The 22,394-nt window shown below is 55.2% G+C and overlaps 7 protein-coding genes across 7 annotated transcripts; 3 read left to right on the plus strand and 4 right to left on the minus strand.

The window, feature by feature from the left end:
* Window positions 1-1,668: 1,668 nt before the first annotated feature.
* GLRG_02227 (uncharacterized protein) lies at window positions 1,669-2,490 on the minus strand (the record flags this gene model as incomplete). The annotated part of the gene is made up of 1 exon (XM_008092885.1): window positions 1,669-2,490. One exon carries the CDS (start codon window positions 2,488-2,490, stop codon window positions 1,669-1,671), a length of 822 nt encoding a protein of 273 aa, XP_008091076.1.
* Window positions 2,491-10,593: 8,103 nt separating this feature from the next.
* Window positions 10,594-12,431, minus strand: GLRG_02228 (major facilitator superfamily transporter; the record flags this gene model as incomplete). The annotated part of the gene is made up of 2 exons (XM_008092886.1): window positions 10,594-11,801; window positions 11,873-12,431. 2 exons carry the CDS (start codon window positions 12,429-12,431, stop codon window positions 10,594-10,596), a joined length of 1,767 nt encoding a protein of 588 aa, XP_008091077.1.
* Window positions 12,432-14,680: 2,249 nt separating this feature from the next.
* GLRG_02229 (NmrA-like family protein) lies at window positions 14,681-15,592 on the minus strand (the record flags this gene model as incomplete). The annotated part of the gene is made up of 1 exon (XM_008092887.1): window positions 14,681-15,592. The coding sequence occupies one exon, from the start codon at window positions 15,590-15,592 to the stop codon at window positions 14,681-14,683; it is 912 nt and encodes a 303-aa protein (XP_008091078.1).
* A 601-nt stretch (window positions 15,593-16,193) lies between these two features.
* On the plus strand, window positions 16,194-17,117 carry GLRG_02230 (metallo-beta-lactamase superfamily protein; the record flags this gene model as incomplete). The annotated part of the gene is made up of 1 exon (XM_008092888.1): window positions 16,194-17,117. The coding sequence occupies one exon, from the start codon at window positions 16,194-16,196 to the stop codon at window positions 17,115-17,117; it is 924 nt and encodes a 307-aa protein (XP_008091079.1).
* A 655-nt stretch (window positions 17,118-17,772) lies between these two features.
* GLRG_02231 (ppic-type ppiase domain-containing protein) lies at window positions 17,773-18,347 on the plus strand (the record flags this gene model as incomplete). The annotated part of the gene is made up of 3 exons (XM_008092889.1): window positions 17,773-17,916; window positions 17,977-18,079; window positions 18,154-18,347. The coding sequence occupies 3 exons, from the start codon at window positions 17,773-17,775 to the stop codon at window positions 18,345-18,347; spliced, it is 441 nt and encodes a 146-aa protein (XP_008091080.1).
* Window positions 18,348-18,662: 315 nt separating this feature from the next.
* On the minus strand, window positions 18,663-19,624 carry GLRG_02232 (ribosomal protein L7Ae/L30e/S12e/Gadd45 family protein; the record flags this gene model as incomplete). Its single annotated transcript, XM_008092890.1, has 3 exons — window positions 18,663-18,787; window positions 18,848-19,166; window positions 19,598-19,624. 3 exons carry the CDS (start codon window positions 19,622-19,624, stop codon window positions 18,663-18,665), a joined length of 471 nt encoding a protein of 156 aa, XP_008091081.1.
* Window positions 19,625-20,121: 497 nt separating this feature from the next.
* GLRG_02233 (ribosomal protein S8) lies at window positions 20,122-20,752 on the plus strand (the record flags this gene model as incomplete). Its single annotated transcript, XM_008092891.1, has 2 exons — window positions 20,122-20,254; window positions 20,493-20,752. The coding sequence occupies 2 exons, from the start codon at window positions 20,122-20,124 to the stop codon at window positions 20,750-20,752; spliced, it is 393 nt and encodes a 130-aa protein (XP_008091082.1).
* Window positions 20,753-22,394: the final 1,642 nt, after the last annotated feature.

Consider the following 22,394-nt stretch of genomic DNA (forward strand, 5'->3'; position numbering starts at 1 on the left):
GGCCTCGAACGGGTTCTAACCGTTGCCATCCTCGTCTCTTGGGTATTCTTGTCTGAAATGTCTTGCGTAAGCCCGCCCTTCTGGTCGTTCGTGGAAATCGAGAAGCCAGTTTGGCCTTGGCCTCGATTTAGCTTCTGGTGGCTTCGCTGTCCCCAGTGTCTTGTGGTGCGGGATTCATCCGTCACCGAGCACGCCCTGTGGGAACAGCCAGCGCCAGCAAATAAATGGGTATGGGGAAGAGCGGGGAGGAGATTGATGACTGTCGGCGACCTGCATTTGCTGTTGAGGCCACACACCCCTGCTCCTATCGTATGCGGACGCGCACACACGCCTTCATGTTTTCTTCGTGTGTCGGCTTCGTATCGCCTTATTCGAGAGTCATTCCATTGTTTGACAAGACGCAGCCGCTGCCATCGTCGTCATCATCCTCGTCGTCGTCGTCGCCTCGCTCGCCAAACCTTCACCGTCCACCATCCTGGCGCAGAATGCCGGTTGCTACACAGCGCCGCATTCGTAAATCTTGTGCTGTCGCCGGCGAATATTGTCGGTGACATTCTCTCGGTGCAATTGGCCTGGAGGGGGGTGGGCGTGGCCTGGTGGGCACTAGTCGAAGAACAACGAAGGCTTTTCGCTTCCTCACATCCAGGCAGCGCTTTTTGGCGTGTTAAACCCGACTGTCCTCGGAAGGGGATGGGAGTTAGTCAAAACACACCGCCAAAGTCCGACAGATGCCACAAAGATTTTCCATCGTGATTCGTCCACGATACGGCTCCCGCAGCAAAACGGGCATGGTGCCAAGATAACTGGCTGGATGGGCGTGGGCGTAGAATGTCGGACGGAACTGGTCCAGCTGAGCGAGTCTTGGGATTCTTCGTGTCTCTCAGATGAGGTAAGCGAGGGATGGGACGGATGTTGAGCGAGGCCGATCTGCCGAGATCGCACGGCGCGCATCCGGTGCCTGAAGGTGTGTGGTGGTTTCCCCCCCCCCTTTACTCGTCGGTGCAACTGAGCCCATTATCGACTACTTGGTGAATCATGTGGACTGCCTAAATGACTCGTCAACCAGTTTCAACCGCACGACGAGGCGAATGAAAACCAATGATGCAATCATTATCTCCGCTCGTGCGGAAACATCCGCAGCACAAAGAGAGAAAAAAACTTTGGGAATGGGAAGGGGGGGGGGGGGTCAAGATTGAAGTTTGTTTCAATTGATTTCTGATTCTGGGCCGCTTTTGAGGGGGGGAACTGGTGTCAACCCCCCTGCGGCACTGTTATCTATCTGTCTGTAACACAACGCTGGACCACTCAACCCACAACATCTCCACGATAGGGAGGCGGGAGCGGCAGCAGAAGAGAAGTGAAGTTCCCAATAATCGCCCAATATCCATCAAGGCCCCCAAAATATGATCCACATAACGCAGTGCCTTGCTTTTCGTTGCAACATTTAAAAAAGGAGGAGATGAGTAGAAAGTTCCCGAGGCTGGTGACATTGCTGTCGTGTTGTAAATGAAAAAGGTGCCATAATCGTTATCCCGTGCCGTAGTTTTGGGGTATCGATAGGAAAACGCCGTAATATGCCAAACGCTCGCTGTATAAACCAAAAGTAGGCATCATACAAAATCACAGACATGGAAGTGTGAGACCATTGCTCGGATGTGGACTTTTTCTTTAGTACACCGAGATGGCAGACACGAGCCTTGCTGGATTACGAGGCGGCAAGTAGAAGCCTTCCGAGTAGAAGGAGCCGTCGTCGCTTTGTTGTTGTTGCTGTTGCGAGATGTCTTCCTTGGCATCCTTCTCGGTGAAGGTGAGCACGGCGTTTGGCGGTGACGGAGGCATCGACTCGTCATCTGAGATGTCGGAGTCGTGCTCCAGCTCTGGTGGTGAGCTGCTGCTAGAATGGGATGGTGTTCGGACGAGCTCGAGCTGTGCGTAGTCCTCCTCGAGGTCGTCCTCCATGTCGTAGTCTTCTGACACCTCCATGGTAGTGGTCTTTGGCGATGTGGGGACAGCGGAGGCGGAGGGCATGCGGCGAAGAGAGACGGCGTTGGCCATCTCAATGTCATCCTCGTCGTAATCATCGTCCGAGTCCGAAGAGGAGTCGTCCGAGTCGGAGGCGTCGTCGGCGTGCCAGTCATCTTCGGGGTCCTCGACGACGGAGCCGGCCCATTGTACGTGGCGTTCCTCGGTCTTGGTGGCACCGCGGACGGATTGGTTGAACCAGCTCTCTTGTTCCCGCTCAGCATCGGCGAGCTCGAGCATCAGGGAGTCGAGGAGGTTGGCGTGGCCGACGAGCAGGCGGAGTTCGTGGTCGGCGCGGGCCGCCTCCGAGGACAACTTGGCCCGGGCCTTGTGGGCGAGGTAGTAGGTCTGAGTGATGCTCATCTTCTTCTTCTGGACGGCAAGGCGAAGAGGCGAGGAGGAAGACGTGAACTGATGTTGTGTGTGAGGAGGAGGAAAAGCAGCGGTGGTTGTGGTTGTTGTCGACATTTTGTGTGACTGTGCACCGGCGGTGACTGATATGTCGCGATTTCGGGAGGTATGACTCAAAGCGAAATCGGGGGTCGATTTGATGTGATGGTAAATGGTTGGTGCAGGGATGCCTGGGCTAGCTTGCTTGGTTTGGTCTGTGATGCTTTGATGGCGAGTGTCTGCCTGGTTTGGGGTACTTGGGCGGGGAACAGACAGACAGACAGAGAGAGACAGGGTCGATGATGTTATATAGTGATCAAGTTTCTTCTTGGAATGGGATACCGATCTTGGTCTGTCTGTGAGTCTGTTTAAGCTGAGGCTGGATGGTGATGAGAGCTCTACATGTGGCCGGGAAAGGGAAACACTTTTCTTTTAACTTGGGTTCCATCCACTTGCTTCGCTGACCTGGTGTCGGGCTCGGAGAGAAGAAAAGACAAGGAGGAAGCGGTGACCAGGGGGGGAGGGGTGCGGTGTGCGAGGACCCCGGCGGTGCGGTGCAGGTGCAGGGAGTGGATGACTTGCCCAAGGAACCGGGGAGTGGGGCAGAGGGGGGGTGTGGTGTGGAAGGAAAGGGCGGCGGAAGACTCATCGCACACGCATAATTATTGTGGACGGCGGGTCGTGGACTTTGGGCGGCGTTTGTCATCAGTAAAAGCCGAGGGGGCACGGTTGCTGCTTGCCGAGCCTCCGCCCAGCCAGGTAGGTAGATACTAGGCATGGCGGTGTTCGGACTTTCCAGCTTACCTACGCTGCTGGCCGGTGCGCCGTGCACGGGGAAAGTACGGTGCACCTTCTTCGCCTACCTAAGCAGCAGCGCGTCTGGGTCTGACGCACTCGGCGGAAAGAGCGAAAGGACCACTACCCCTGCCGCACATACCAATGGGGGGCGGCCTTAGGTACGTATCCCCGAAACCGCACCCCATACCTCCCTCCTGCTTCTACCCTCTTCGAGTGCACTAGTCACAGTCACGATGGATGGATAGGTAATCGTTAGCGTTTGTCAGCTAGTTTTCTCTGTAATCAATCCAAATCCCCATCCGACCTACCCTACGGAGTACCTGAGTAGGTAGGCACCTAGTCTACCGTCCGCAGGGACATAGCACGGATAGTAGGTACTCCGTACCTAACTCCGCAATCACCACCCCAACTGGCGATTAATCAACACCCAACACCACCGCGGCCTTGCCTTGCTTCTCCACGTTACCAATCCACAGTCGGTCGTCTGTCGGGTCGGGCACGTCATTTCATCTTAGCCCGGCCATCCTTGATTTCATTTCATCTGACACGCCTGACGAATGTCGAGAACAAAGCCCAAGGCCACTCCCCCCACCCCCGGCATATCTCTTCTGGCAGCCAGGCACGCACGCAACGGCTTTAATTTCCATTATCCACCCCAGCTATACGGAGTAAGCTACGGAGTATAACAGAAATCGCACACAGGTCGACCATCTGCGACAAGCTGAGGCCAGCAAGCGAAAGGACAGGGACGGACGGGCCTCAATTGCCAATGCCAATGCCATCCCAAGATCCACAGCTGCCAACCCAAACTGTTCGCCCTGGGCAAAGGTTGCGAGGAAGGAGACGCCCTGATGTCGCCGTCTTTTCCCAATCGGGATAATGCCAGCAGTACCACCATGGTTCCTTCAGATCCCGGCTCAATACAAGGCGGGAAGGCAATGACTTAGGAACATACCCTCACGCACCGTAGCACAGCTTGCACCGCCCCGGTCGCCCGTCGGCTTCGTTGCAAAGGTCTTGGGGCGGGTTGCGAATGCGAGCCTGAGACGAGACGCGACAGGGTGACTGCTAATTAGCTAGCTGACTGGCGTTTTCTTACCAATACTAATACACTCTCCTCTCAGTAGGTTCGTCGGACACGCGCCAATCACAACCCTTTGCGGCCAACCCACGTCACGTCTTCCTTGGAACCGTACGGAAATACGAATGGCTCCGAGCCCATCTCCTTTGTAGGGCTGAAGGCAACGTAGCAGTCCACTCGCACTCCCATTCCCCCTAGGTACGGAGGAACGGAGGTACGGATGCAGACCTGCTCTGCACTGCTGACAGACCATAACTCTCCGCTCCGCGTTGGGTTTAACGCGTAGCCGTATCTCGCTCTCGCTTGCAATCCCGTCTACGCAGTATACGGCTGGTGCCTGGATGGGGGGGCCCAGCCACAGGGTCATGATCGGCTTTCGTAACTACCCGACCCTGCTCAAAGATCAATTGCCCCGGGTGACGGCGGCGGTAGAAACACGTCGCTGGCAAGCCTGACAATCGCCCAATTGAGGGTCCATCCTTCTCAATACTTCCGTGCGTCAATTGCTGTCAGGCACTAACAGACTGCGGACAGACCGTCAATCAAGTGCCAGGAAACAGACATCAGACATCATGGCACGCACCGTTACCCTGGGGACGGCAACGAAACCAAGGATCCCGTTTACTGGGTCGCACGGAACCTGTCTACCTAGGGACGACAAAAACCCAACTGGGGCCGTTGACCCGTCTCCGGCTTCACCCATGCCGAAATAAAGCCTATTGAGATAATGGGTTGTGGTCGTCCAAACTTTATTGGAATTGGGGGTATCTGGAGTCCATTGGCACCGCCATCGGGCACGGATCAAGGGGACAGCTGCCAATGGAAGAAAAAAGGATTCATCATCAATAAGGATTGCTCATCAGTCAGATGGCGGAAACGGAATTGACAGGGGGTGAGCTGTTTCAACCCTAGGTCCGCATACTCAACGCACACGCCCCCTCTCCCTTCTTCCACTATCCCTAATCTAGCCGACCAGCCTACCGGTATGGTATCGAACCGTCCAGCAGCCAGAAGTCGCGGCCACTGCTGTTGAGTCGTTATGAGCCATCAGGTACTCTGCCAACCTGTCTGTCTGCCTATTGCGACTTTGGCCCGGACGTGGCAGAATCCACGGCATCATCGAGCGTGGCTTGCTGCTGCTGCATGCATGCATGCTAAGAATCACACACTCCTTCTCGCTCTGACGACGAATCCGGTTCACCCAATCTTGGTCCTGTTCCAAGAGCAATCCAACCCCCTACATGCCGTCCCATCTCTCGTGAGAAACATCCAAGCCACCGTGCCACGTCAAGAGGCAGTTTGATTCCGCCGTCTTCGTACGTGTGGCGTTCCCACTGCGGCAGCCGAGCGGAGGCCGGGATAGTGGATCTGGCCGCCCGGTTTCCGCGCGTGACCACTCTTCATATTTGACTTTCCTTTCTTAGCGTCGCGGGGAATTGGGGGCGGCTGTGCCTGGCAGAAGCCAGGGTAGGAAACTCCTTGGTGCTTTGCACAAGAACCCGCGTTCCCAGGGCACGTGTTACGATTATCCACAGCGTATCCGTCACATCCATCCCTTCTCTGAAAGGTTCCTGAAGCTATTCGTCCCGAGCATTTGGTGAGGAGACCCCGTGCCATCTCCTGGCCCGACTCTCTCCGCAAGAAGACGTGGGGGTGAGGGTAGGGAAAACAAGGCTCGTGATTGGGTCCCGTGTCGTCCGGACGTCTGCCCGGGTTTTAACGATGGTACGGGTTTAAGAAGGAGGAAGAAGAATCGGAGTTCGGGACCTTCGGGCTGCCGCAAGCCTTTTCTGGCCGTCATAGTCCCTGGCCCCCTCCTTTGTGACTGTGAGGGCTACTTCCCGACTTACCCGCAGCGTTGGTTCCCTTGTCGCCTCGGTCCCGATCAATGACGAGCAGAACCAACACCTACGGATACCCGCTCTGTGAGTGGAGCACCTCGACTTCAGTCATGCGTCCAGCGTCAGCGACTCTCGCGATTCTCACCAAAGACCCTAAAAGCTTATTTCACTTTTCCCATGAAAGCTCCCAATCCAGCGGTAACAACGCCCGGTCCATGCTCCCTGCGCTCGTGAGACCCTATCCGACGGCGACCATCGTGCTTCCTAATCCCCGCACCGAAGAAACACAATCACAACTGTCCCGTCCTTGCCGTTCCTTCGCATCTGTATCTACGTCATGGAATCGCTGAATGACACACATGGGGAGAAGCAAGATATGTATGCAGCCCTGCAAGCGGGCCCCTCGTCAGAAGCCGCCCTGGCGTGCGTCGCGTGTGGGCAGCGAGTGAGCTTACGCAGCACATAAGTCTTCCATGCCGCTCGGTTGCGATTCGGCAATGGGTGAGGGCGTGTCGGCACAGTGATTACAATGCAAGGCCATCGGTAAGCTCCTTGCGGAGCACAGAGTGCAATGGAACGTGACAGCGAACCCGCTGATGCTGCAGGTTTCAGAGATAGGGCTGGCGTGGAGTAGGTATGGAACAGGTCGCTGAAGGGCAGACGGTATGCGGAGCACCATGGTGGGTGGTGGTGGGGGTGAGGCCAATGGCTCTCGAGGACCAGATAGCCGGTGATACTATTCACGGTGCCGTAAGCCCAAATCCCGAATCCCATCCCTTCTCTCCCTGCGGTTATGTGTAACCAACCGTATGGCCAATAAGAGGAGAGGCTTTCCATCACTTGACGGACCGCCCTATCAGATGTCAAACGGGCACATGCTGACTTGCGTCTTGTCCTCACCGCTGGCGCGGCGTACGCCGGGCACGGTGCCACGACGCGGGCGCCCCCGTGCGTTGGAAGTGGTAACGGCTCTTACACGGGTAGAGCGCGCGTGTGGCTTCTCCTGCTTCTTGCTGCTTGCTCTGCTGCGCGCTGGGCTTGCTCCGAGGTGCAGCGTTGCTATTCCCCGTCATATCCGAGCCGCGGAGTTTGGTCGGCGATGGGTGGTGGGGATTTGCCGAGACGCGAGCGGAAGGCATATTTCGGGGTGCACCGAGACACGCCGCCTGCAACCCTTACGCGGCAGGTTATGTAGTGTATGCTATGCAAGTGGAAACTCCACCGTCACGCGTGGTTCGTGGTGACGATGCCTCGACCGACGATGTTGTCCCCTCACTTCGGCCGGCCTGGCCTGGTTGAGTCGGTCCTCACGGGATTCCCGCTTGACGCTGAGTAACTTTAATAATATGAACAACGGCTTGCGGTGAGAACCGGGCAGGTCTTTCAAACCCCCCCCCCCCCCCCCCCCCCCCCCAGGACGGAAAATTGCAAGGGAATAAAAGCAAAAACTGTTCATTCTTTCAGGCTCGACGACATGCCTGCTTCATATCGGGTGTTGTCCCGCCCTTCCAGCGTGCTTCGACCTAGCGGAATCCCGCTTCCTCAAACCCGCTAGTATGATCCGTGCGTGGATTCTCATTCTAGCGTGCTTCTAGCGTGGTATCCAGTCGACAGGGGTCATGATTTTCAACACGCGTGGGTCGTTGGTTGATTTACAGGTACAATGCCCAACGTACAGGGTAATGGGACCCGTAGGGTGGAAAGGGGCGGAAGCTCTCGCCAGGGCTGGTGTGCGGCAGGGCTCATGGCTGTCAGAGAACAGGCACGCATCCAACCAGAGGGCAGGCACCTGGGAAGGAGAGAGAGCGGACCACGCGAGGAGTATTTCTTCTCTTTCGTCCCCATCCCCCCTTGGGCACGGCACCTCGCTACATCAGGCATTTGTTTGGGCAGGATTCCCATGTTTTTGCTTCCCGGGCCACGGCCCAAGAGATGCGCCAAGTGGGTTTGTTGTTGTATTGTAATTACTTTGTATTTTGCCTCTTTCCTTCTTTGGAAGACGGAGAAAATTTTCACTCCTCGCAGCACAGGCGGTTTCCTCGCGTTTTGACGTCAGTGTACGAGCCGCTCTGCGTGGCCGATCGTCAAACGGGTCCTCGTTGTGTGGGTCTTTTCTTTGGCCATTGTGGATATATCGGAGAAAAATGAAAGAGAAAAAAAATCAGTAATTTTTCTTCATCATCTCCGCTTCTCGTTGGTCCGCAATGCTCTACCCCCCCCTCCACGGGTTGTGGACCATCATGTTCTAGACGGGACTCACAAGACTCTCTGTCTGCACTACGACTGCACTACATCGTACACCCACGTGGAGAGGTATCCAGAGATGACAAACTCTTGCAGGAGGCGTGGGCGTAGTATACAGCTCGAAGGGAAGGCGGTCCCCTCTTCTTGGGACGGGATTGCCTGTACGGATGATCCGTGTGATGGCACTGTGACCATGATGAGATTTTTTTCCCAACGGAGAGACAACCGGACAGAAACTGGCGCCGAGATTACTGGCCCCAGTCACGCTAGGGCCTCTTTGAGACCGTCACGCTTGATGCATCTCAGAGCCTTGCGATGGGGTTCGGAGACTTGACAGGTCGCCCATTCGTGGCTCCGGGGTGCGTGTACAATATGTGTTCTGGAACCCCGGTATTTCGACTCAACCGCGTCGCAAACCCTGGGCAGTCCGAACTACACTAGTGAGCTGAACCTCATTTGAATGTCGTCGGATCGACCACATGAGCTGGAGACGAATCTGCAGCCCGCGCGGCTCGAGCTATCGAGGAGGCGGGATACGAACAAAAAGCAATAAAGAGCAGACGTGCTCTGCACGTCTCACAAGGCCTGCAACATTTACCGACGCACCTTCCTCGCCGCCGAGACCTGCATTTGACGTGAGGAGGCAGCATGCTTCTACTGCTGTGTGAGAGGTCCGACTTTGGCTTGGCCCCCCAGCTGACTGAGCTCAGCTTGCCGGATCAGGGGGATGCGGATTGGTCGGTCTGTACCGGCAACCTGGGCCAGGTTTTTCTTTTCTCAACATCCGAGACACCCAGCTTTCTCCTAAGACGCCCCCCTTCTTTGGATCAAACATGTCTCCAAGAGGAGTCGGGGGCCGCGCCGCACATACGAAGACACAATGTTATCTCGGCGGGTATTTGAGAAACAACCCAAAAAAAGGAACATCTAGAAAGAAGAAATAAACACAGCAGCGTCACATGAGTTATTCCCTTCGTCGTAGACTTCTCAATACGCAAAACAGGTTCCGTGCCTGGTTCCAGGTCGACGAGCTTGTCATGTCTCACTGCGGCGGCGCCCCTTGCTTGTTCCCCAAGAGGGAGCCGGATCCCCTGCCGTACATGTTTTCCTGGTTCTCGGGACCACTGCTTGGCATGGTGTGCTGGCTCTGTCTCGGTGTAAGCTTACTCTGCGGCCCCTTCCAAGTGAGGCGGCTGGTGAGCGCTATCTCTGCCCAGCCGCATCGGCTGAGAGGGATTGTGGCGTGGTCCTCGACTTGTGCCAGCACTTTGGAATGCCTCGCTTACTGGCCACTTCAAGCCGGGGCTCACCTCCTGTTGCCTGCCAAATATGCTGGGCTGAGTGTTTACGGAGGCCTGTAGAAACGCAGGCGGTGATGCCTGGATAAGTAAATGCCTCTGTTACGTTGGCCAACCCAGGTTTCGGTGGTTAGGCGGCTGGCTCACCCTTTCTTGTGGACGACCGGTCAGACCAGCCCAGCGGCGGCTCAAGTAGTGGTTTTTTGGTGGACGTCGTGAGAGGGGATTATGCTCTTTAGATAGAGCTACGTAGTTTTCATGGTCAAGTAATCTGGAAAAAAGCCGACACCAGGCCGTGAAGAACTGGAAAGATGAGACGACTTGAAAACAGTTGTTTGGAGACGTCCGGAAAGTTGTAACAGGTCATTTACTCATCCACCGCTATGCCCTGGTCTTTGACTGAGGGTCTCTCGCCGTCCTCTTAGGTTCACCCATCGCCAGTGTCTACCCAGATGACCCATTTCCTTTGGTTTCTACCTTGCGATGATCCCTTTAGAAACCGTTTTCCAAGCCGTGCCATCCAGTCGGGTTACCCAGAAATCTTGCTTCGTCGTCACTGACTCCACCGTGGCCTCGGTGTACCCATCCGGCAGTGGCTTCGCCGAAGGGCAAATGCCAGAGTTGGTAGCTCATCATTTCAAGAAGAACACTGGGTGTACTCGGTTAAGATGAGGCATATACACGCCCTTTCTTAATCCACCAAAGCCGATGGCGATCCTGTGATCTATACTCTGGTTGCACAGCTTCAACCATTCGAATGCAAGCTACCCGTGCCGCCGCCTCCCACTCCCCTGGAGTACTTGCTCACCGATGTACAAACCGGAAATCTGGTCAAATCAGAAAAGGAACGCGGATCAAACACTCGGTGTGAGGACTCTTCAGAATACGTGACCAATCATGTCCGGGGCGCTTGTTAATTCTACCTCGACACAGCATAGCGACTCTTGGCTCGGATCCGGTGCCCGTATTGATAAAGTGCGTACGGTATCGGCGCAAGCACGGCTGATATACAGGCGAGAATCGTCAGCGCATAGTGCGTGCCAAGGTTCTCATAAAAGGGTATCCCGGCCGCGGTGATCCCTCCGGCCACCACATATCTGATGAGAGCGACGAACGTAAGAGCCGACGCCGAGTATATCTCGTACGAATCGATGATATACATGTACACGCATATGAAAATGCCTGTCACGCCGTAGCCGAAGGCAACAACCGCGAAGATGGCGGACCAGATGCTGATGCTGGCGTAATTGGTCCAGCCCAGCCAGAAAAGGGAGACCGGGACGGAGACGGCAGCGCCAAACATGGCGTACCAGAGGCGAATCTCCGGCTTGAACGCTGTGCCTTCCCCGCAGTCCTTCACCCGATTTACCGTCATCGAGTATATAAGCGGTACGAAGGCGAAGTTGACTTGGGTCCCGACGAACATGGCGATGAAGATGATGTTCGCGAGGCCTTGATCGAGGCCATAGGTGTATTCAAAGATGTAGGGCCATCCGACGAGGAACGTGAAGAGGACGATGTAGACAACGGTTATGTACAACGTCATGGCCATGATTATGGGCTCCGTGAGCATGAGGAAGGGCCTCGTCATGCTGGTCTTGAGACGGGTGAAGAGCGTAGCGTCAACGATCTCGTGTTCGGAGCGGAACCGGTCGTCGCCAGTGATGCGCCGGTAATGAGCGGCCTTCCACTGCAAAAGCAGCGGACCGTAGGTCTCCGGCATGCAGAGCAGGACCAGGGCCAAGACGAGGCCCGCGGATACCAGTACCGTCCACTCGGTCCACCGCCAGCTCACGGCTTCGGAAGGGCCGATGTAGGCGCCCATCACGGCACCGATCATCGGTCCGCCAAAACATGTGATGGCGTACAGCGGGAAGCTCCACGTCTTCTCGAGGCGGTCGTACATGTCGGCGATCGAGCCACCCGAGCAGACGAGCGGCGTCGAGGCGGAGCATCCGGCCAGGAAGCGGAAGGCGATCTGGGCGCCGAAGTTGGGCGCGAGGCCGGACGCCATGATCCAGACCATGAAGACGGCCATCGAGCCGCCGTAGACGGCATTGCGGCCAAAGGTTTCCGAAAAGGGCCCGGCCACGAGCGACCCGAGGCCCATGCCCACGAGATACAGCCCTCGAGTCCAAACGTCAGCGGGGGGACAGACAGACGGCAATTGCGACGAGCGACCGACCCAGCGAACATACCTGTGGCCAGCGACTCGGCAACCTCGCTGACGCCCAGCGCCCTCGCGGCTTGCGGAAGCACCGTTGCGTCGATACCCGACGCGGCTCCGACAAAGAGCGCGATCATGGAGATCTGCAGCGTGGCGCCGATGCGCTTGACGGTCGGCCAGTTGTGCGGGTCCAGGGGGTCATCCGGTCCCGCCCAGCCGACGACGAAGACGCGGCCCCCGTGCCCCTCGGCCCCGGTGCGGTCCCGGACATGGATGCCGGTCATGATCCGGCCGAGGGCTGTGCCTTCGGAGTGCCCGGTCCGCGCCGTCTGGCATCGCTCGAGAGGCTCCGAGGCTCCGGGTCGTTGTTCTCGGGCTTCCGTATCGACGGCGTTATGCGGCCCTGACAAGGGGCTTTGCCTCTTCCCCTCCCGCGCCGTGTAATCTCCTACTTCTTCCTCTCCCCCACCTGGGTGCACTCCATCTTGTGGCCGGCTTGGCGAGCTGGATGACCGGACTTTTCCAATGTCTCGGTCGATTTGCGCCTGAGCTTCTGCACCCGCGCGCCGGTACTGCAAGAAAGATTGCATCTTTTCCGGTGCGTTTTTCTAGACGGCTGCGCCGATAAATCCTACACCTGCCATGCGTGCCAAACAGGTGTGAAGTTACTTTAGGACTAAAAGTTTCAGAGCGGCGCGGAGGGGAGACCGAGTCATTGAAGCCGGAAAACCTGATACATGACTTCATACTTGCTATGTCTTCTTCTTACCTTGCTAGCCGTCTCGCCCCGGCTTATTCCCATGGACTGAAATCAACAGCCCCGGTCGATGACGGTGTCAATCCCGAGTGAGCACTGAGACTAGTGTCATCGGGTCCGCTGGCGATCTCGGATTTAGGCCAACATTAAGTGCTTATCGGCGACACAGTTGTTTTCCCTCCGTTTTCTTCGAGTTTCTCATTGCGGAGACGGGAGAGTGGCGGCAGACCATATCTGCTGGGGTCGTTGTGTTACGGCGGACACACTGCACCTGTGTACTTGGTTCCTCTTTTTCTAGCCTCTACCCTAGTGTCTTTTCAAAGCAAGTCAGTTAGTCCGATCTCGTTTTCAGTACTTACAACACCAGTACCATAGGTACTCGGCGAGAACCTGGAATAAAACCACAAGGAGTTACTTCTACCCTCTGGTATTAAAGCCCAGGCGTGTCAATATCAACCACATATGTCATATTTGGGGTCAATAAGAGCGGTCTGGCACTCTGTCGAAGCGGCTGCTCCGCACTTGTGGAACGGGCCGATACTTTATAACGCTCGGCAATCTGAGCCGACAACAGTTCCGGAGCCCACGAACGTTAGGGACAAGTTTGCGACTCGAAATTCGCCGAGAATGATAAAAAGTTGCTACAGGAGCGAGAACATGCAATACTTCAACCCAGCCTATCAACCTGGCTGGCTTCCCTTGCATGCTTTCCTCGTCGCATTTGACTCCTCCTGGACCTCATGTAGCCCACCAACCCAATAATCGGTGACACGGGACGACGCTGCTCTGAATACCTCATATAATTCCCGTTGATGGCCCAATCGTTTGTTGTACTCCCTTTCAAAAGAGAAGTTGACTGGGTAAGTCTAAAGATGTTTGCCGCCGTACTATTCTCCAGGTGTGCCGCTAGATAAGGTCCCCAGGAGATCATCAGCTTCGTAGGTAGAGAAGGGAGTATAATAGAAACGCATCCTACTACTCCCCAGTCTCGAGAGACCTTAGCCGGCTCCATCCAACCCATAAAGAGCGGCGTATATTGGTGCCAGATGGTGTGGGCCACAATGTGCGGAATTCCCGCTGGCTCTGCGCTTTTCACGGAAGTTTCCCAGCATCATTCGAATGGCTGCGCCTACAGCCTGATTTAGGAGACACGAGTATAAGGGTATGGGTACCCGGGCGTTGGTAGCCTGTAGATCCTCTGTGTGGTCGGTAGTAGAAAGATCGAGCCAGTCATCAAGGTCGACATCCACCAGTGCGGTCTTTATAAGGGCTGCTTCTCCCCGCGGGGGAATTATGGTGCGCTGATATAATGCTCGTCCGTAGTAGCGTTAAACCGTCGTTCAGAAAAAGAGTCGTTGGCCACATTTTGCAAATCATAATGAAGCACCCTGATCTTGTAGCTGAGAACGGGATCGCCACGAGCCCTTGGGATTGTGAGCTGTGTGGATGCCGAGAGTGTCGTTAGATGGAACGCTCGGTCGTTTCTCATAGATTTCCTGGCCTTTCTTTTCCGCATGTTTGAATAATTAAGAGCTTTCCTTGTCAGTGGCAGGTGTACGATATTCACCGGAGGAAGCGATGAAATTCAAGAAGGAGGAAGAAGGGTCTTGGTCATAGCAGAGCTGTCAGTTGAAGTAAAAATATAGGCAAAACCAAACCATTTGTTTGAGAACAATGTCAAAGACCGTATCAGAGAAATGCATGCTATTAAACCTCATCTCAGTTGATTCTACAATTTGCGGTGGCTCTTTAGAGGACCTTGAGAACCACCTGGGCCACAACAAGACAAATACAAATGAGGATGATAAAGATCTGCAGCGACCCTGCCTTCAGTGACGTCTTCGAAAGAGAGAAGATTGCATAATTGTGCTCTTTTGAGATTCGGCCGATACTCTTACCAAATGGACTGCCTATGGACTTTCGTCGTGATATCTCTATCAGAAAACCGAGAGACAAGGAAGTGAGTAAGTCCCCAATAGGTGCTTCTGATTATGTTCATTCCGGGCCTGGCAGCACTAGGCCGACCTACTCTCGTCTACATAATTGATCTATATCATGATTCTAGTCCGTACGCAGTCCATCTCAGTTCTTTCCGCGTATGTAATTGCCAATAAACTCTTCCAGATCCTCCTGCGGCAAGGCTAGTCTCTCATTCCAAAGTCCCTTCGTGTTCGAGAAGTAAGCCAGCCCCCCCTTTCCGTATAAGGCTCCGGCAATCATCGCTAGGATGCCGAGTGGCTGGCCCTGCTCCAGCTGTGCGGCCCCCCCTTGCCACAACTCCTCCACGGAACCCTGCGAGACCACGAACTTGTCGCCCGTCGCCTTCTCTAGGGCCGACAGAACCTTGTTCTGCGTGACCGTGAAGCTGTTCACGTAGACGTGTTGGTTTCGCGTGAGCTTCGGCTTCTTCAAGGTCTTGGCGATGGCCTTGCCGACCTGGTCCAGGTTCGTGGCGTCATAGGGGATATCGCCGCCGTCAAAGATGGTGACGGTCCGGGCGGCCACGTCCAAGCCCCCGAAGCCTGGCAATTTCAGCCCCCAGTCGAAGATGGCCCCCGTGACGATGGCCGTCCACGATATCTTGTCCTGCCTCTCCTTGAGGTACTCGACCACCTGGATCTTTTCAGCGAGGGCCGGGACGTACTTGGGCGCGGTGCCGTCCGCGGTGTCGATCCCGTACTCGGAGGGCACGAAGACCTTGACCCCCGCCGCGATGGCCGCGTCGACCAGGTTCTTTTGGAGCATCAGAGCGTCGGATTGAGAACTGGTGACTGCGCTGACGACAGCATCCTGGTTCCTGAAGGCTTCGAGAAGGGACTCCTTTGAGAAGTCGGTCGTGAGGTGCCTCACGCCTTCAGGCAAGGTGGCCGAGGACGACTGTCGAGTCAGCCCAGTGACCTGGAAATCTTCTTCGAGCAGAGCCTTGACTGTTGGTCCGCCGACACTTCCACTTGCTCCAACGACTAACACATTCTTGATATGAGACAGGGCCATGATGGGCTTTGGTGGTGGTTGGGGTGACGGTTGGATTTTGCTAGCATTGTTCGCGAGGTTATTGTTTTACATCGAAACCACATCTTCATTCCCACCAGTCACCTTTACTTATATTCTATGCCTTGGTGAGAGATCGAACGGCAATGAAGCCATTGTAAGTGTACCTTTGTAAGCAGCGTTGCTGATTATGGGAAGTTTTTATGGATTAGTGAACATTTCCTAGCGCAGACGTTGCTTAGTGGTGCCGCACCCATATCTGGCCAAGCGCTGTCATCTCCTGCAACCGTTCTGTCAGTTGATTTGTTCTCGCATTGTCTCAAATTGGCTATATTACTCTCGGCATTGCGCCATATTCCCGTACGTTGATAGATCTCACAGACTGCAGGTGGAATATATCCAATCCTACGCTAATGTAGCCATGATTACTGATATGGACGATTATACCAGGCTACGACCGACACGGCATCAAATCCATGATGCATCCTCGGGTGGTATAGACACAGGTAGCCTATTGCGATTTTGCAATTACCTATAGTCTCATCATCTGCTCTTTCAACTCGGACACAGGAAATACCTCAAAGCTACCAATACGTTCGCAGACATGGCAATTCAGGTCGCAGTCTATTTATGCCGTCCAATCCCAACCGGGCTGGTCTCGCCCGACCCATCGTCCAAAGACTCGGGCTACTGGTCACCGCTCTGCTGCACGCTGATATACACCCCCACCACCGCCGTTCTGGTGGACTGTCCTCCGAGCGTGGATGCGACAAATGAGCTGGCATCGTGGGTTCGGTCTATACTGCCACCTGGTTGTGTCCTGAAGCACTTCGTCGCATCGCATGCCCACGGAGATCACTTTTTTGGGTTCCCTGTCCTGAAGACTACCTTCCCAAGCGTCACGGCCACCGGAACCAAGAGCGTTGTCGAGGGTATTGCGCAGCAATACTCTGCCCAAACCTACAAGGAGATGTGGGAGGGGACTTTCCCTCCCAGCAAAACAGCAGGCACTGGCATGCCCGAGGCGAAGGCCGAGTTCGTGTCCCTGCCACCGTCTAACAAAATTGACCTGGACGGCCACCTCGTCAAGGCCTACGACGTGCCGCACGGAGATACGCATGCCAACTCCTACCTCCACGTGCCCGACCTAGGGCTCGTTGTCGCGAGTGACATTGTATATAACGGCGACTGTCACCAGTGGCTCGGCGAGGCGGACACGCAAGAAAAACGGGATGGATGGATGGAGGCCGTGGCGCAGATTGAGGCGCTGAAGCCGCGGATGGTCGTCCCCGGGCATACGTTCGAGCCCATGTCGGAGCCAGATGAGGTGGTTGTGATGTCGATGCTCAAAGGCACGAAGGACTACATCAAGGGTTTCGAGGAGGAACTGAAGAAGGCAGGAAGCGAGGACGAGTTGTTTAATGCAATGAGGAACCGCTTCTCGAGATGGAACCTGTGGATCCTGAGCGCGGGATGTCGCGTTGGGATCCTATCCAAGCAGTCTACAAGTGCCGCAGGGCGCGAGTAGTCAGCCACTCATTGTCTTGGTGGACGTAAGGGTTGATCCTCTTCCTAAGGCGTCCAAGTGACGAGAAAGAAGCTAGGCCCTCACACTTTTGTTCGCGAAACAACACCACTGGTACAATAGCAAACTCTCCTATCCCGCAGTCTCCATTCGTGACATGGTGGTCCCGGCCGCAAAGCCGCTGTCGGGAGGTCGCAAAAAGCCAATGAAATGATGTAGGTCAGCCCGAAGAATAGTTTCTCTTGGGGATGGAGTGCCATGTCCGAGAAAAGACACGGGTGACGAGTAAGACTCCGAGACAGGCGCCGGCAATTGTAGTCAGTAAAGGTGACTGGTCCCTTTCTGATGTAACGGCGCGCTGCACGAGAGCGGGATTAACGCAAATGGTAGGGTGTTTTGGTAAGCGGCATAACAATACAGCTTCACGAACTCCTTTTTGTTGATAAATCCGTGTTGCGTGCAAGACGTTTAGATGACAGCGGTGGCCAAGGTGCTGAGGTCAGGTCCCCCGCACTTCATTGGTCGCGCCCCTCCGCCGCTGGCAGGGTCCGTCCCCGTTGGTGGGGTGCTAGGAGAGTGTTTGCGCAGGAGCAAACCCCCCACCATCACCTACGAGCTCATTTTTCATCGCATCATCCCCGAGGTCCGCGCAGCCAAGATGGGCAAGAACGACAAGAAGCCTGCAGACAAGAAGGACGCCGGTAAGTCCGCCGGTGGCAAGAAGGGAGGCAAGGGCGAGGGCGACGACAAGGGCGGTAAGGCGGCCAAGGGCGCTCAGTCCATCAACGTCCGGCACATCCTGGTGAGGATAGTCCCTTTACTGAAGACTTAACGAGAAAGCAGTCTGACAAGCGTTTCCCAGTGCGAGAAGCATGCAAAGAAGGAGGAGGCCCTGGCCAAGCTGAGAGACGGAACCAAATTCGATGAAGTTGCGAGAGAGTTCTCCGAGGACAAGGCGAGGCAAGGTGAGCATCAACAGGGAACTAACTCGTTGGAGGATGAGGGCACAGCACGGCACGGCATGCTGATGGTCGCACAGGCGGCTCCCTTGGCTGGAAGACGAAGGGCAGTCTGGATCCCAAGTTTGAGGACGTTGCCTTTGCCCTGAGCACGAGCACGACTGCGAGTCCGGTTTACGGCGAGGCCAAGACTGAGTTCGGTTACCACATCATCATGGTGAGCATCGGCGACAACAGCCACGGGACCCCACAACGCACACTAACCCGAGCCTAGGTCGAGGGAAGGAAATGAGCGATGACGATTCTGGTCTCGTCCATAGCATCATCAAGTCACATATTCGCGTTCCAATGGTTGAAGATGGTTCAAGAGTGCCCAATGCCGTTTCTCCTTTTATTTGCCATCATGTAAGATAACCCGACTTCCAGAGGGAGTCCTCCATTTTTTTGTTTCCAGATGCCAACTGAAGAAGTTAGAGTACAACCGAAAATTCGTTCGTAAGCAGCGGTTCCAAGTAGATTCCCCGCCAACCCTCTATTTCCTTCTCCCCTCAAGTGACGCCCAAATTCAAATCATGAAGCATTCCCGAATTTACTGCTCGGTCTGGAAGTAGTTGAGGAGGATGGAACGCTCCTGGGACTCTTCACCCCAGTCCTTGACGACGACGCAAGAGCAGTTGACGACCTTGCGGGCGTTGCCCTCACGGTCGAGAACGCCTGTCTGTGGTTAGCCATAGTCCGCCGGCCTCTCAGCAATACACCCTGGTTAGTACTCACAGAGACCAGCCCACTCGCCGAGCTGCTTGCCGTCGGGCACCTTGATCAGGGGAATCTTGTGCTCGGAGCAGAGGGCGATGACGAGCTTCTTGTAGGCCTCCTCCTCGCACGCCTCGTTGAGGACGCACATGTGGGCCTGGCGGCGGTCGAGAGCCTTGGAGGCTTCGCGGAGACCGCGGGCGAGACCGTCGTGCATGAGAGCGAGCTTCAGGACACCCTTGAGGGCGTCAAGAACGGACATCTGGCCCTTGGAGCCAGCATCGGCGGAAACCTCAACCTCCTCGGCCACCTCGGGGGCGTTGTTCTCTTCTACGTCCGACTGTGGGAAGCGCGCAGTTAGCGAGGCTGGTTCTCGAAGACCCAAAGCGTCGTGTGCCCGTCCTCTTCACAGAGGAGGGGGGAAAGGTCCAATTGGACCTATTGCGCGCTCTCGCAAAATTTCGCGCCGCCCGCCATGTCCAAAATGGATTGGGGGTATTTAGGCGGGCAACATGGAAATCCGGCTCGGCTGGGGATGTCGCAAGGGTGCGCGGCGCAAACTCACCATCTTGAAAGTTTTGCGGTCAAGTTCCTGTCGGTTCGATCCTCGAAGAGTGGTGTTTTGTAGTTATATGTGTAGTGTAGAATAAAGTGAACTTTTTTGTCGCGGTAAGGCGAAAGACCAAGGTTCCGTTCGTTTGTGTGCCAGAGATCATTGGCTGGAGGGTGGGGTCGACAGGGCAAATTTCGGCACGCGCACGGACCACCCACAAGGCCGAATTTGATTTTCGGCCACATTTTTCCGCATAGACGGACGGCATAGAAAAAAACAATTGCCCGCCCTCGTTCTTCCACTTTCACTCCCTGACTGACAAGCTTGCCAATCCACCCTTCATCGTCACCGTTCATTCCACGAGGTAAGTGGGAAAGAAAGAAAAAAAACATGTGCACCATCATGGTAGCTTGATCCAAGCAGGAACTCTTGCCTTTTCCTTGATGCCGGAGGAGAGCAATCAGACGAGTCGTGTGCGAAATGCCGAGAATGCGACTATTTTGTTCCGATCTCGATGTTGCCGACCGGGCGACCGCTCTGCTCTACGCCGCCGTCGACGATGATCTCTGATACGCTCTCCTCTTCAGCAACGAGCTGGCAGAACCCTCCTCTTGGTCGATGCTCGCCTGGGAGGGCACTCTCCACGCTCACTAGGCCTCGGAAGGCTAACATGCACCGTTTTTCTCTGGCAGATACCTCATTTCCCGAGACTTGAGAATCTCCGTATTCACCAACCGTCAAGATGGTCCGCACTTCCGTCCTCCACGATGCCCTCAAGAGCATGAACAACGCCGAGAAGGCCGGCAAGCGCCAGGTCCTCATCCGCCCTAGCTCCAAGGTCATCATCAAGTTCCTTAGCGTCATGCAGCGTCACGGTATGTAGAGGCATCTGCCACACCCCTTTACTTTTTTTCTCTCTCTTCCTTATTGGGCACTTGGGGGAAATGTACATTCGGCATGATAACTAGGGCGAACGTCTCTCTCTTCCCCACGACTCAGCCCCTATAAATTGCCGATAGATCAAACTGCGGAGGTCTTACAACTTTTTCGGATTATAATTGTGATGTCTAAGCTTTAAACCGCCGCAACAGCATGCTGATAAGTTTTATTCAGGTTACATCGGCGAGTACGAGTACATTGATGACCACCGCTCTGGCAAGATCGTCGTCCAGCTCAACGGCCGCCTGAACAAGTGCGGTGTTATCTCTCCCCGCTACAACGTCCGCCTCGCCGACCTCGAGAAGTGGGTTGTCAAGCTGCTCCCTGCCCGTCAGTTCGGCTACGTCGTTCTCACCACCTCCGCCGGTATCATGGACCACGAGGAGGCTCGCCGCAAGCACGTGGCCGGCAAGGTCATCGGTTTCTTCTACTAAGCGAGGAAGTCGGAACCAAAAAAAACAAAAGTCTTTTTTTTAACATGGAGAAAAAAAGGGTCATGGGGCATTTGGAGTTTGAGGGGGCTAATTGGGGTAGCCGTGGCCGATACCAGTGGGATGCCATTGAGCTAGGATCTCATTTACACCAAAAGCAATGAATGAACTTAAGCAAGACCCCGCCAATACGATCCAGTCTCTCATGTATCAACTCTGTTTCTGTACTGTTCGGATACCGTGTGACTGTGAAGTGTGCCAGCCATCATGAGCCAACCAACATTCTCCGAAAAGGTGCCAACCGCCCTGCGCAGGCCGACCAGGCTGAAGTCTCTTCTCAGCGCTTCGGCAGGCTGATGTAGAGACTTCACCAACATAGTGGGTAGGCGAGCATGTTGAGTCCTAGGTTTGTCTAATTAAGTTCGTCGCCTCAACGCTATCATCAGTGGCGTTGCTATCGCCGTCGAAGCGGAGCGTCGTGGTCTACAAATGGCCCCATCTCGTCACGAAGCGGCTCTCGAGACGCACCCTTATCTGTTAAGCCGCAGCCAACTCGTACCGACGGTCGAGAAGCACGAATGTGATTCCTGCCAGTGTTTATTTGGACGATACAGTTCGCGCCTGAACAAGGGGGGGGGGGGGGGGGGGGGGGGGGGGGTTGGCTCGAGCCTACTTGTTATAGACAAAATGGCTTTCGTGCGGATGGGTAACAAGCGCGCCAAGCCACACAACTGGTCTCGCGTTAAAATAATCTCGATGCCATCTTAAGACAGTTCGACGACGAAACATCTCACGAACCATCGGAGCCTGATCACAGAAGTAAATTCTGGACTTCCAAGATGCATGTGATGCGATGGCATGATGTCTGTTGCGGCAGGCTAGCCATAGCTCACTGTGATGGATCGAATGTTGCCCGACTCTACTGACGAGCTTGGTGTGACGCTATCACACCCGTTGAATCCGTTCATACCTTCCACTCAAGATACCGACGACGGATTCCAATGGTATCTGCCGGGCTCGGCTCAATCTGGATACCACCCGCACGTGCAGCCCAGCCATGCACCTCGATGGCTTCGACCCCGACAGGCTGTCCCGGAAGGTCTCGTTTCTGTATAGGACCCACAAATCGGCCGCGACTCGGCACATATTCGGAGCAGAGGCCCACTGGCAAGGCAAGGCGAACCGGGGCCTCTCCCGACGTCAGCATTTCCTCATCGCTTACATTTGACGAAAGGTGCCCGGGCAGAGCGGTAAACAGTTCCCCCCTCCTTATTGGCTTGGCTTGGCAAATCCCCGTGAGGCTTGCTTTTTTTCTTTCTTTCTTTTTTTTTTTTTTTTTTTTTTTTGCGAAATCGGCACCTCTTGACACACCGGGCGGCGGCAAGCGGTCTCGGTTCAAGGTGGAAGAAGCAATCCCGCGGGAGCTAGTGACCTGTTTCCCCGCCATTCTGCAATGTTTGGGGTGTGGAAGCCGGCACTCGGGTGGCAGAAAACAGAATACTTTTTGGTGGTGGTTGTGGAATAAGATGTCCCCCTTTTTTGTCGCCCGAGTTGCCGGCTAGATCGAGGAGGTCGGGCTAGGCGAACCTTGGCTCGCCAAAGCGCTGTGAAGGGCGGCATCACACGTCTATAAATAAGAACAGAG

This window comes from Colletotrichum graminicola (assembly GCF_000149035.1).
Source record: "Colletotrichum graminicola M1.001 genomic scaffold supercont1.6, whole genome shotgun sequence".
NCBI classification, from domain to species: Eukaryota; Fungi; Ascomycota; class Sordariomycetes; order Glomerellales; family Glomerellaceae; genus Colletotrichum; species Colletotrichum graminicola.